Here is a 15,177-nt window from a genome sequence, read left to right as displayed (position 1 = left end):
AATACCTGCTCGTGAACAACTGTACATCTTGGGTGACTTCAATGCAAGAGTTGGAGCTGATTGGGCCTCATGGCCTTCCTGCTTAGGACACTTTGGTGTGGGAAAAATGAATGACAATGGACAGCATCTCCTTGAACTGTGCACGTACCACAATCTGTGCATCACAAACACATTCTTCCAAACAAAGCCACAGCACAGAGTGTCGTGGAGACATCCACGCTCGAAGCACTGGCATCAACTAGACATGGTCATCACTAGGTGTAATAACCTCAAAAACGTCCTTCTGACACGCAGCTATCATAGTGCTGACTGTGATATAGATCACTCGCTAGTTTGCTCCAAGCTCAAGCTGAGACCCAAGAAGCTGTACCGCTCTAAACCTGCTGGAAGGCCCCGCATTGACGCCAGAAAGACGGCAAATTCGGAGAAAGCTGAAAAGTTCAGAGAGACCCTCCAGGAAAATCTGCGCAGCGGCCCTGGGGGCACCAATGTGACATCCAAATGGCAACATCTGAGGGATACAGTTTACAACACGGTCTTGTCGGTGTCTGGAAGAAGAGCTAGAAACACGAACGACTGGTTCGAAGCTAACTCCGATGAGATGATTCCAGTCATTGAAAAGAAGCGCGCTGCACTCCTGGAGTACAAACGCTCACCGAGCCAGAGTACCCAGCAAGCACTTAGAGCGGCCAGAAGAACAGTACAGCAGACAGCCAGGTGCTGTGCCAACAACCACTGGCTCCAGCTATGCAGCAGCATCCAGACCTGTGCTGACTTTGGTAATCTCAGAGGAATGTACGAGGGTATGAAGAAGGCATTAGGACCCACCCAGAACAAGATGGCACCTCTGAAATCCAAATCTGGTGAAGTCATTGCTGACAAAGCCAAACAGACGGAGCGCTGGGTTGAGCACTACTCCGAGCTGTACTCACGCGAGAACGTTGTGGTTGACGCAGCCCTCGATGCCGTCGAGCTCCTACCAGTAATGGACGAACTGGATCAGGAACCGACCGTGGATGAACTGAAGAGAGCCATCGACAGCATTGCAGCAGGAAAGGCCCCTGGCCAGGATGGTATACCACCAGAGGTAATCAAGTGTGCCGCGGACACACTCCTGGAACCCCTACATGAGCTACTGTGCCTGTGCTGGAAAGAGGGTGAGGTTCCACAGGATATGCGTGACGCTAACATTGTAACCTTGTATAAGAACAAAGGAGACAGAAGCGACTGCAACAGCTACCGTGGAATCTCCCTCCTAAGCGTCACTGGTAAACTGTTCGCTCGCGTCCTCCTTGGCAGACTCCAGAAAATTGCTGAGAGGGTGTACCCCAAATCGCAGTGCGGATTCCGTGCAGAGAGGTCTACCGTTGACATGGTCTTCTCTCTAAGGCAGCTGCAGGAGAAGTGCAGGGAGCAGAGGAAGCCACTCTACATAGCCTTCATCGACTTGACCAAGGCCTTTGACTTGGTCAGCAGGGATGGTCTGTTCAAACTGCTCCACAAGATAGGCTGTCCTACATGGTTACTCAAGATGATCCAGTTGTTCCACAAAGACATGAGAGGAACCATCCAATATGACGGCGCATTATCGGATGCTTTCAGAATCAGGAGCGGCGTCAAACATTGTTTGGGATCCTCTTCGCACTCCTCCTGAAGCATGCCTTTGGATCTTCAACAGAGGGCATCTTGCTGCACACAAGATCTGATGGGAAACTGTTTAACCTTGCAAGGCTGAAAGCTAAGTCTAAGGTGCGGGAAGTCCTCATCAGAGACATGCTGTTCACAGACGATGCTGCTGTAGTGTCTCACACAGAAGACCAGCTTCAAAAACTGCTGTATCAGTTCTCCAAAGCGTGCAAGGACTTTGGGCTTACCATCAGCCTAAAGAAGACAAACATACTCGGTCAGGATGTTGCTGAATCCCCATCAATCAGCATTGACAACTATACGTTAGAGGTCGTCCACGAGTTCGTTTACCTCGGGTCCACCATCACTGACACCCTGTCGTTGGATGCTGAGCTAAACAGGAGGATCGGAAAAGCAGCCACAACTCTGTTCAGACTCAGCAAGAGAGTGTGGAATAACAACAAGCTGTACACTCACACCAAAATGCAAGTCTACAGAGCCTGCGTCCTCAGCACCCTCCTTTATGGCAGCGAGACTCGGACCCTGTATGCCCACCAGGAAAAGAGGCTGAACGTCTTCCACTTGCATTGCCTCAGGTGCATCCTTGGAATATCATGGAAGGACAGAGTGACCAACACTGCCGTCCTCGAGCAAGCTGGAATCCCAACCATGCACACCCTCCTCAGGCAGCGTCGGCTCCGCTGGCTTGGCCATGTCCACAGGATGAAATGATGGAAGGATTCCAAAAGACATCCTGTATGGTGAGCTAGCCTCTGGAAAAAGACCTCCCGGACGCCCCCAGTTGCGCTACAAAGATGTCTGCAAGAGAGGCCTCAGAGAGGTAGACATTGAGCTGGACAACTGGGAAGAACTAGCAGACGACCATAGCAGATGGAGGCAGGGGTTACACCAGGGCCTTCAGAAGGGCGAGATGAGGATCAGACAGCTAGCAGAGGTAAGCGAGCACACAGAAAGTACACTAAGAACTTGCCAGACACCCACCACATCTGCAAGAGATGCAGCAAGGACTGTCACTCTCGTGTGGGCCTTCATAGTCACAGTAGATGCTGTAAATGAAGTCCTCAATTGAAACTATAAAGAGCGCGATCCATAGTCTATGCAGACTGAAGGATGCCTACTACTGGTCTGACAGCCAAAAAACACAAATGTCAGTGTGTTCATCTAATGTTTCAATAGCAGAGTTTTGAAATCTACTTGTAACGCAAATGGGATTTTTTTTTTAATTTCTCCAGATATGTAACCCAGAATCTCTCTTTTACTTGTATCAAAAATCTGAGGAAATATCTTAAATTGAGCAATGTTGCATTTTTCAGGATGGTTTTTATTCATTAGGGGAGGTAGAATGAGATACACAAATCACACGGAGTACTGCAAATGATAAATAAATGAACAGTGTATGATGGAAGAAGAAAACAAAAGCAATTATGCAAACTCAGTACTCTATAAATATCTTAACACCTCAGCAAAGGCAGAGAGAAGGCAGTTGAAACACAAGGCAGTTATGTTATCCCCAAAGTGAGCTCCCCCAATTTAAATGAACAGATGACTCTAGAAGACTCTTACCCATTAGATTTTTGTGAAGCCACTCTCCCAATAGGTGACTGTAATGTAAGTGGCCAGGATTCATCATAGCAACTACCTCTACCAGCTATGTGAAATATCAGCTTGTATGTATCTTCCCCTCCCCAACTATATTTTTCACAAGGGAGCCTCTACTTTTCATCCCGCCCCTCCTGTACACAACCAAAAGGATTCTATAATTGCACTGACAGGCTATCATATGATGTTACCTCACCTATTACCTCCACTAACCTTGTCTGCTTCCTCACCTATGATGTGGGGCAAGTCACATTTTATAAGAATAAATCATCAGTGCTTGTTGTTATTACATTTCCTTACCCTGATCCCAAGCTCCACATTCTCTCCTCCATAGACTTCCATGCCTTCATCTAGTAAGCCAATCTCTTGGAAGTACTCCCTGTCTACTATGAAGCATCCAATCAGTGCAGGGCTTCTGCATGAATACAACAGAACAATGGAAGACAGTTAGAGAGCACATAAGTCCAACTTCCTTTGTTAATGTCACTCAGGCTGTAGTTAGAATCACTGCACCAGACTGGGTTTAACACCATGGACTGCAAAGGAGATACACCCAAAATAGAGGTGGCCAATTTTGTGTTATTGTGTTACTTGTTTAAAACGAAGTATTGGTGAAAGGTACCAGAATGACAAAATTGGAAACTGATGCCTTCACTACAGGATGAACAGCAAGAATGACACTCTCCTGCAATGCTTTGCCTACGTGTCCCAACCCTGTTTTGGACATGCCGGCTGTGGTGGGAAGAGGGCCACACAGAGTACAAAGGTACTACTCCTACTGCAAGGTTACCAATTGGTGCAAATTTTGCCTCTTGTGAAGGAAAGCACTCAACCACATGCTTAATTACATCCCAGAGTCAGGAAAGCATTTAAGTATGTGCTTAAATTTAAGATTAAGCCAAGCACATGCTTATGAGCCCTCAGCAAATAGGGATATTTTCTTGAGTTAAGAGCTATTTTGTAAGGTTTTGTAATGTGGACAGAAGAACTTGGTATGAGGCAAATCATTACTTTCACTGAAATGCTGCAAAACGCTAATGTCTTTCAGCCACTTCCAGTCTGGGTCAAATCTGAATCTATGGCCTAAGGGTGAGAGGCTCCATATATATCACACCAAGTTATCCAGTGCTACAGATGTTAATTGCCGATTGTTTCAAAATCCTAAGCCACTTAGTCTTACAATATCTGAGCCACCTACTAAAATGGTGTAGATTTGACCAAATGGAGCATAAAATTTCCCTCTCTGAGGTAAGGCAAATATAGAGTAGTGAATCTACCTTTGACAATGTTTTTAGCTTATCTTGCATGCTGATAAAAACAAAAAATGTAATTTTTGTTGTAGCATGAACAGAAGGAGCACCAGCAATAACAAGATATTAATTAAAGGACATAGGATAATGCAACTGTATAGGTTAAATCATCCTTGCATTTATCAGGTAGAGAACAATCAAGCTATGTTAAATGGAGACATCATCTTTTCATGTAATTATAAGATGGCTTAATTACGAAGCTTAAGATCCTCCCCATGTAGAGATCTATATATTTCTGTATTATCTTACACTATTGCTGCACCACTTCAGCAAGAGGGGATAATATGACTGATGTATTTAGTAATGAGGAAAATATCAGAAAACTTACACCCTTTATAAATATTTTGAAGAACTTGCCACAGAATAGACAAGTTTCTGAATGTTTTTGTAGCAAAGAATTGCTTTGCCTCTGTTCTAATTCTGTTGTAGTTTCACTATGTTTCATTCGAACAGCGCCTGAAGTAATAATGTGTTGGTTATTGAAGGAATTGTCAATTTAGCTACCTATCCATACACTGAACTTAATGTATTATTACACAACACTTTTATACAATGTATTTCAACAACAAGCATATTCCAGGACAAAGGCTAGCTCTTTTCACCATTGAAAGATTCTGCAAGGAGCAAATCTAAATGCCCACCATTGTAAACTGACATCTAATCCCTGTCAATCAGAAATCACATAATTAATGAGGGAAGTGCACATTCAGGACCAATTCTTCATTTTGAAATGCAGTAATTTTCTTTCAAAGTCAACAAAAAGACATTTAAAATAATCACGTTCACTGCTACAAAGTCCTTCCACCACAAGTTCTCAAGCACTTTACAAACATTAATTAAACTTTCCAGTATCCCTGTGATGTGGCTGTTATTATCCCCACTTTTACACAAAGTTTATGGTTGAGGTAGGATTCAGATCCAGATCTCATAGTTCCTAGTTCTGTTTAAGAACATTCTCTCACTTTCTTAATATCTGACGGCCAAGGAGGTGAAGTGGATCAATGCAGCCCAGAGCCAACAATTCCATCTGACATCACCAAAACAGAGCTGTCAGCCTGAGAAGACAGATTGACTGTGTGGGAATGTGCAAGAAAAACCCACTGAAGCTTCACCTCAGCATTTCCAAAGATACAATTTTTGTACTTTAGTCTCAATCATCTCTTCTCTTCCTGCAAAATCTTTTAGGAAACCAGAGTGTAGGTTACAGAGAGCAATTTGGGATTTGCATACAAAGAAGTATAGGATATAATGAAGATCTTCTTGGAGGTCTATTTCATTTGCATGAGATAACCCTACCCTTGATCCCATATAGTATTTAGGGGTCCACTTCTGCCCCAGCCTAAAGGCCTTTAGACAGAATAGACTGGTTCAGAGTGAGGCCATACAGAAATAAGGGGTTTCACACAATTCTTGCTCCCACCTACTAATAAGCCAGATTTGGCCCTTTGTGATTCTAACACATGATAGAATTACAGATGTAATCATCAGCTCTTAATTCATCACTCTGACAGTTGTACCTTTTTGCAGTATGCTTGTAAACTGCATTGTCTTTCTGGATCATTACCATTCAATTAGCAAACAAGATATTTGTAGATGGCAACACTGAATCAAGCATTCGAGCTTTCTCCTTTGCTATTCTATACTTGCTCTGACTTGTTATATAAAAATGAAGGACATAAGATCAAGCCATAGAGAGCCTATACAACTTTTTATGGCATCTGAGGAAGCAAAGATAAAAGTGGCAGAGAACAGTGAGAACATTTATTCTAATTCAACCATTGGTCTGTTTGATAAGCAGGTCCCTAGTCTTTGTTTAAATAAAGCACATGTAGTCAGACTTTGTTATACATAACTGAGCACTTTGTCCAATTCCCAAATCCACATCACAGGTGCACACGTTACCTTATTGGAGCAGTTGAGTTTTCCAGTTTCCACCAAGACTTTGGAGGATTCAGATATCGACACCACAGTTCCCAGTCAAACCCCTGTGCAGATAGGGGGTACTCCTCTATTTCAAAATTATCATATTTGATATTATCAAATGATGGAGAAATGACCCTTTTTCTGTTTTCCTTTATCCTTGTGAGTACTGGTTCAGCCCTAAAGGAACAAATATTGAGCCTGTTTCAACAGAAGCAAAACATTTATGCTCAAGGTTGCCTACGTTCTCTATTGTCTGAAGGGCAAGTGCTACTCATGCAATACTTCCATTGACGGAAGTGTGAGTTCTACAGCGTGACACTGCAGAATTTGGCCTGAAGTATATACAGTGTAACTTTAAATCTAGCACGCACTGGATATTATGCCTTTAAGCCTGGTGATGGAATACATCAGATTTTTCTTATCAGTTACCATTCACAGCCTTGCTGCTGCAGAAAAAGGTCTCTGTGATCAAGGACATCAAGCTGATCTGAGTTAACACTGAAGTGTCTCAGGGACAAAAACAGGCATCCTTTTAAAGAAGCCATCTTTTTATACAGTAGAAACTGTGAAACTAAACATAGGTTGGACAACTGCACATGAGAAGGGACTGTCACTGAAGTTCCTCTCTTTCCTCCATTACCCCTCTCTCAATAAGTCTGAGCTGTGATCTACTGGGCTACCTAAAAGTATGAAGAAATAGTGCAGCCCCAAGGAGACACTATCCTTGATCTCTGGACAGGAAGCTGTTCCATGTCTATCAACAAAGCAGTCAGAGTGAGTTGTGATAATGGTTTGTGACGTGGTCACTCTTTACTAGAAATGAGGATAAAAACACCAGCTAAAAGTGAATGTATTGGTGTCCCACTCCCAAACCCTGAATCACCTAGCCTCCTTTGCCCAGAAGTGTTTTATGCAAGTAAGAGTCTAAATAAATTATTTGTTAAGGAGACCTCCTTAACCCAAGGAGCACATCTGAGATAGAGCCAAGACACTGTAACGTCATGTTCCTGTGTCTTGTAAAGCCAGGGGCTGGCAGTTAAATATAAATTGGACAAGTCTTTCAGAAATGAGTGCTCAGCTGGGCAGCTTATGCCACTTGTTACTCTTTTGATGAAAACGAAAAATGTTTACACATTCAGTGCACAGAAACTGGGTTAAACTTTGGATGTTTCCATGTCCCTCCCAGCTCCAGTCAAGTCCGTCCTCCCACCCATTTTGCTGTCTGAACTGTAGTTATGTCCTGAGCAATTAACAATGAGGTGATTCTAAAATATTGGTTTAGATGTGAGGTTTAAGTGACGCAGGGACCAATGCAGTAAGGTACTCTGCATATAAAAGTGAGTGAGGGCACTGGCTTCAGTGGAATTATTTGAATGCTTAAAATATCTGCTTAAATATCTTGCTGAATTGCGGCCTCCAGCTGCTATTATTATATTGTTAATTATAATACCATGCTGACAACAAACCCTTTCCCAGTGCTGTTCTGGCATTTATTACTATTGCAAGCTTTTGAAAGGCTAGAGATTTTTTAAGTGTTAGTTGAATGCAATGCTGAAAGAAAGGTGAAAAATATTCTGTGTTCAGATGAATAATACTTTGCATTATCCTGGGCAGTACTGAAAGGCCCCCAGCACCTCATTGGATGTGATCAACAACCCACACAATGTGGCTCTAGACTTCAAAATAATTTCATTAGCCCCTTCATTTTGCATACAAAAAAATCAAGACCGGGTTTGTTACACATCTGACTTTTTGCACTGAACTCAAGTGATAATTTATCATCTATACAGGAGGTACTGACAAAAATATCAAGTGAAAACAGAAGAGAATAGTAATAGAATATGTGATACAATTTTTAACTGAGGGCAATAAATCTCTAACTTGCCCTACATGCCTAATTTAGAAACATGCATTTACCAGAATATCCACTACAACAGCAGACAATAATCCAGTGATAAAAACAGAATCTTGAATATATGGTTATGATGCATATTACAAACAATATGGTTTTCATCATAATCTCTGTATTTAAATCTGTTCAAGAACTGTACACACCTTCATCCCCTTATATACTGGATAAATGGAATGCTGTAATTTACGAATGACAAGCAGAAAAGTCTACCAACTCAATTTATCAATAATTGCAAGCAGCAGCAAGACACATACCATCCCACGTTGAATTCCACATGAGCATCAAAGAGAGCAACAACTGGCGCTGTGGCGGCTCTCCATCCACTAACTCGAGACCGGATAAGCCCTTCTTGCTTGCTGTGTCGGACCACCTTGATGAATCCAGGCTTCTGCATATTCACCTCATCAACATACTCCTTTAGTTTCTCCTTGAGTTCTTCTGTACACAGGAAACAAGGAAAAGGAAAGAAAAGGAAAAAAATTCCCAACCAAACAGGTCATAAAAAAGTCAAGAAGGCAGAGAACTTGCCTTTGAAAGTACAAGAAATGAAAGAGCAGTGCAAGAAAACTCTTCCACAATAAAAACAGCACACAACAAAACTCTGTCACACTGAAATAACCCAGCTAGTCTCTTGGACATGGCCTGAGATTAAAAGACAGGACTAAGCCTCAGATGACTGTCTCCCATGCTCTATGACCAAAAGCCAGGCACCTACAAGAAGGGGAACAACAGGGTGCATTTCCACAGTTTGTCACCTGCCCGCTGCCTTGCCCTCATTAGCGTCATGCCCCCATGCAGCCTTTCTGATCCCCTGCTTCCCCCAGCTCGGGCAGATGTGGGACACATGGCAGAGCAAATAAAGATAAGAACATGGTGTGAGATTCACCCTTACGTTGTGGGCCTGTGCTGGACTGTTTTTATGTCCTTCTCCCACTATTACAGCAGTGGGTCCTGTGGGATACCAAGCCCTCTGCAGGGCTCTCCCACAGTGGTGTGCAAGGCTATGTTATGCAACATCTGAGGCTCAGAATATGGACTAGATGTTGCACAGGTCTTATGCTCTACATACTTGGACATTTTTCTCATTTCACACCTAGACCTGTAAAGAAGAAAAATAAATCACTGGTCATGGTTTCCTCTTACATTTACAGTTCAGTAAAGCTTATGTAGGATTTATTATATTAGGCAATGCGTTATGGAAAGGAACCGGGCAGGCCTCCATGGGCAAAGAACAGGTTAAGAGATATTTAGAAAAGCTAGATGCACACAATCCGTGGGTCCAGATTTAATGCATCCAATGGTACTGAGGGAATGAGCAGATGCCATTGCAGAGCCCTTAGCTATTATCTTTGAAAACTTATGGTGATCAGGAGAGGTCTCTCATGTCTGAAAAAATGCAAATATAGTGCCCATCTTTAAAAAAAGGAAAGAAGGACAATCCAGAGAACCATAGACCAGTCAGCCTTACCTCAGCTTCCAGAAAAAGTCATGGAGGGGATCCTCAAGGAATCCTTTTTGAAGCACTTGGAAGAGGGGAAAACTGATCAAGAGTAGTTAACATGGATTCACCAAGGGCAAGTCATGCCTGACCAACCTGATTAGCTTCTATGATGAAGTAACTGGCTCTGTGTACATGGGGAAGTCAATAATGTGATATACCTTGACTTTAGCAAAGCTTTTGATACAATCTCCCACACATTCTTGCCCATAAGATAAGGAAGGATGAACTGGTTACACAGACTGTAAAATGGACAGCAAGCTGGATAGATGGTTGGGTCCAACGGGTATTGGTCAATGGCTCTATAACTGGCTGGTGGTCAGTGTGAAGTGGAATGCCCCACGGATTGGTTCTAGGGCCAGTATTGTTCAACATCTATATCAATAACCTGGATGAAGGGATGGATAGCACCCTCAGCAAATTCGCAGATGACACTAAACTGGTGGGGCAGGTAGATATGTTGGAGGGAAGGGATAGGGTCCAGAGTGAGCTAGATATATTGGAGAATTGGGCGAAAAGAAATCTGATGAGGTTCATCAAGGAGAAGGGCAGGGTCCTACTCTTGGGATGGAAGAATCCCAAGCATTGTTACAGGCTGGGGACCGACAGGCTAAGTAGCAGAGCAGCAGAAAAAGATCTGGGGATTACAGTAGATGAGAGGCTGGATATGAGTCAAAAGCATGCCCTGGTAGTCAAAAAAGCAAATCGAATATTGGGGTGCATTAGAAGAAGCATTTCCAGCAGATCTAGAGCAGTTATTATCTCCTTCTACCCGGCACTGGTGAGGCCACATCTGGAATATTGCATCCAGTTCTGGGTCCCCCGGTATAGAAAGGATGTGGATGCATTGGAGTGGGTTCAGCGGAGTGCAACAAAAATGGTTAGGGGGCTGGAGCACATGACCTACGGGGAAAGGCTGATGGATTTGGGCTTGTTTAGTTTGCAGAAGAGAAGAGTGAGGGGTATTTTGACAGCAGTCTTCAACTTCCTGAAGGGGAGCTCTAAAGAGGACGGGGAGAGGCTGTTCTTAGTAGTGAAGGATGGCAAAACAAGAAGCAAAGGTCTGAAATTACAGTGGGAGAGGTATAGGTTGGATATTAGGAAAAACTGTTTCACCAGAAAGGTGATAAAGCACTGAAATGGCTCTACCTAGCAAGGTAGTGGAGCCTCCAGATGTAGAGGTTTTTAAGTACTGGCTTGACAAACTCCTGGCTGGGATGATTTAGTTAGGGTTGATGCTGCTTTAGGCAGGGGGCTGGATTACATGACCTCCTAAGGCCCCTTCAAGCCCTAAGATTCTATGATTCATTATTGGTGTTACCTATCAGCATAATGCCTAGAAACTCAGGTCTCACTCTGCTAGACACAGTACATGAAGAGTGAGAGACAACCTCTGCCCCCAAAGGCTTATAATCTAAGGGCTTGTCTACTTGGGAAACTAAGATGTGAATTTAAATCACCATAGTTGTACCACTATAACCTCCAAGTAGACATTCTTCTTCCAGTAGATGAAGATGGCTTTTTTGGAGGTTTTTTTTTTCTCTTTTTTTTTGTTTTGGTTTAACTCATATCACTTTGGTGGGGGCTTAAGCTAAACTGATATAAAAAGCTTCTCTAATAAATAGCATATGAACATTCACAGTGATAGTTATATAGGCACAGCTATATTTGTGCAGGGCAGGAAGCTTTGGGCAGGGGGTTGGACTCAATGACCTTCTGAGGTCCCTTCCAGCCCTATGATTCCATGATATTGGTTTATCTAGAGTGGTGTAATGATACTTGTGTTTATATGATATATGCTTATGGAACCAAGCTCTAAACAGACAAGACAGAAAACAGAAGCATAACGCACATAAAAGCAATGTGTGTACAACAGTTAAGCACACGGTACTATCACCAAAATCTCATTTGCTATTGAACATTAATTAAGATGCCATAAAATGAAATGTTTGCACATAAAACTTCACATAACAGGCTATATTCACAATTACTTGCATAAGGAAGTATGTTATTGCAGTAATGAATGAGGTGGTAGTTACAGTACGTAAACTTTATTTTTAAAAAATACGTTTAGCACGAAAACTCAATTATTTCCCATGAACTTTTTTGTAAATCAATATTTGAAGGAGGAAGGGGATGAGGAGAGGGAAAAACAGAGTAAAATTTAAGCTACCCCCACCATATGTGCAGCTCTGCCTTTGTTCTGACAACACCTTTCTCTGCTCAAAAGTTTCTACAATTTCTCCTCCTTTCTCAGCAAACTGGGGCAAGAACGGTAATCACTACAGAAAAGAATCATTTCCTAATTGAAAGATTATTCCATTTTAACTAATATTTATTATAGTTCTAAGCCATGATGCTGTTTCTTCACCTGAGGAGTTAGCTAATATTTGAGGCTTTGCATGCTGAGTTACTTATTTCTTCAGTGCTCTGTTGTTCATTCAGAAAGAATGCCCACAAAGTTCTATGTCTCTGAACACAACAGAAACAAAGAGCAGAGGGCAGTTTCTGTGTCCAGGAATCCAAGCCTATTTTCCACCCTGTACCCCAAGAAGCTCTGTCTCTGTCCCTTCTCATGGCCATGCTAGCAGCAGCTTCACTGGCTTTTTCCTTCCTTTGCGCTACTGATAAAAGGACATACACAACTCCACCAATTAGTGACCTAATTGGTCAACCAGTCCCAGGGAAATCTGAGTCTGTTCTTGTTGGGCCAAGACAGACCTTGAGTTGGATGACTACTATCTTTTCAGCTATCACTAAACAAAGAAATGTTTAATTGTTCTTTCTTTTAGCAAGAATTGGAGTGTGGAACATCCGAACACTGTGAGGGACTAAAAAAATCAGAGCTGCTTCAAAAGGCAAAGGAGAGATACCAATGCCATATATTTGCACTGGCGGAGATGTGTTGGATGGCATCAGCAGAGATGCGTGGTTGCAAAGTCATTTGGTCAGGGAACAAAACAAAGCATGAGGCAGGAGTTGAATTCCTTTTTAGCAAAACAGATAGAAAAGCATTTTTAGGATACAAATCGGTGAGTGCAAGAATTACAGTAGCGAGATTTGAAGCAAAACCATCCAACATCTTGGTCATTCAGGTGTATGCACCCACATCGGACAGCAAGGAGGAGGAGATTGAGCTATTCTATAAAGACTTGACAAAAACCACTGGAGGAGATACTGAAGAGAGATGTGTTGATCATCAGAGGAGGTTGGAACGTGAAGGTCAAAAACGAAGGTTGGGAGAGAGTCGGGGGAAGGTCTGGATATGGAGAAAGAAATGAACAAGGCGAGAAACTACGAGAGTTTGCTATGAAGCAACATGCGAGACGGTGATCTGCAAAATGAGATTCCAACAAAAAAACTGTAGGAAGTGGACATGGCAATTGAATGATGGGAAGTCCAAGAGCATGATAGGTATGATTTTGATAAGAAGATGGGTAACATCAATACAGCAGTGCCAACCATTCCAAGGAGTAGATATAGACTCGCACCATAGTCTAGTGATCACAAACATCAAGATAAAACTCAAGAGAGAGTGTAAGAAAAGAGGAGGGTAGGGAAGAAAGAAATAGGGAATGCATACAGAGCAGAGCTCAAAGAGAAGATTAGGAATGCAGCCACAGAGAAAGACTGAGATAAGAGAGTCCAAGTGATAGCCATAGCGATAGATGAGGCAACTGAGCAGACTGCTCTGGAAGAAGAGAAGATCAATAAGAAGCGGATTATGCAGGAGACACTGAAGTTGGTCCAAGAGAAGTTGGTCCAAGAGCATTGAAGATCAGAAGGGATGTTTCTAAGACAGTGGAATAGAAATATATGGTGAAGTGCAATGAGGTCAGGAAAGCAGCCAGAAATGGTAAGGGAAAATGGTTAGACCAGTGTGAAGATACTGAGAGGTATTATGGTGAATGTAAGACCAGGGAGGTATATAAATTATTAGGAATATTAATAGGAAGTGGCAGCCAAAATAGATGGGCATCAAAGATGAGAAAGAAGAGGTACTCATGCACAAAGAGAAGATTGTGCCATGATTGACAAGATATGGCACCAATCTATACAAAGCACAGTTGGACCTGAGTGTCTCAGAAAGACACTTCAAAGACCTGAAAGAGATATCTCTGCTGAGCATCGAAAGAGAGACCAATATTTCAAAGGAGGAAGTAGAAAGAGCAGTGAAACGACTAAAGAACAAGATCCCTAGAATGAAAAAAATCCCGGGACAGATCATCAACTATGGTGGAGAAAGTATGATTCAGGAAATACACTGACTAAGTAACATAGCATGGAAATGAGGGACGGCACCTAAGGAATGCACAAGAGGCAAGGGATGGTGACCGGCCCGTACCACCCCTGGCACCAGGGCGCCCCACTCCCGGAGAGGACAATGGCGTAACAACATAAGAACATCCATACTGGGTCAGACCATAGGCCCATCAAGCCCAATATCCAATATCCTGTCTTCCAACAGTGGCCAGTGCCAGGTGCACCAGAGGGAATGGATAGAACAGGGAATCATCAACCCTGTGTCTACACAAGCCCCTTCCTTTCGAACGGGGCATGTTAATGAGTGGGTTCGAAAGATTAGTGCCTCATTAGTATAATGGCAGCCGTGACGATTTGAAAGTGCGGCTTTTTGAATCGCACACCGCCTGTGGAGACGGGACCTTCATTCATTGCAGTGCCTTATTAGCATCTTTCGAACCTGCTCATTAAAATGCCCCTTTCGAAAGGAAGGGGCTTGCGTAGACCCAGCCCAAGTGATCAATTCCCTGTCACCCATTTCCAGCCTCTTGCAAAGAGAGGCTAGGGACACCCTCCATGCCCATCCTTGCTAATAGCCATTGATGGACCTATCCCCCATTAATTTATCTAGTTCGTTTTTAAACTTTACTACAGTCTTGGCCTTCATAACATTCTCCAGCAAGCAGTTCCACAGCTTAACTGTGCGTTGTGTGAAAAAATATTTCCTATTGTTTGTTTTAAACCTGCTGCCTATTAATTTCATTTGGTGACTCCAAGTTCTTGTGTTGTGTGAAGGAGTAAATAACAATTCCTTATATATTTTCTCCACACCAGTATATATATATTTTATATACCTCTATCTTCTCCCCCCTTAATCGTCTTTTTTCCTAACTAAAAAGTCCCAGTCTCAAATCTCTCCTCATATGGTTGACGTTCCATGCCCCTAATCATTTTGTTGCCATTTTCTGAACCTTTTCCAATTCCAATATACCTTTTTTGAGATGGGATGACCACATCTGTACACAGTATTCCAGATGTGGACGTAC

General features: G+C 42.7%; 1 protein-coding gene across 4 annotated transcripts in view; it reads right to left on the bottom strand.

Annotated features, from left to right (window-relative positions):
• GALNT18 (polypeptide N-acetylgalactosaminyltransferase 18) overlaps nt 1-15,177 on the bottom strand; it is a 564,545-nt gene that overhangs the window by 209,616 nt on the left and 339,752 nt on the right. For all 4 annotated transcript variants that reach the window (XM_074997382.1, XM_074997381.1, XM_074997379.1 and 1 more), the window contains exons 4-6: nt 8,646-8,829; nt 6,459-6,656; nt 3,547-3,661 (exon numbers count right to left, since the gene is read on the bottom strand). In XM_074997382.1, coding sequence (XP_074853483.1) covers nt 3,547-3,661; nt 6,459-6,656; nt 8,646-8,829 — 497 coding nt within the window. The remainder of the gene's footprint in view (nt 1-3,546; nt 3,662-6,458; nt 6,657-8,645; nt 8,830-15,177) is intronic.

This window comes from Carettochelys insculpta, chromosome 6 (genome assembly GCF_033958435.1).
Source record: "Carettochelys insculpta isolate YL-2023 chromosome 6, ASM3395843v1, whole genome shotgun sequence".
Lineage (NCBI taxonomy): Eukaryota > Metazoa > Chordata > Testudines > Carettochelyidae > Carettochelys > Carettochelys insculpta.
This window is presented reverse-complemented; position numbering and strand designations above follow the sequence as displayed.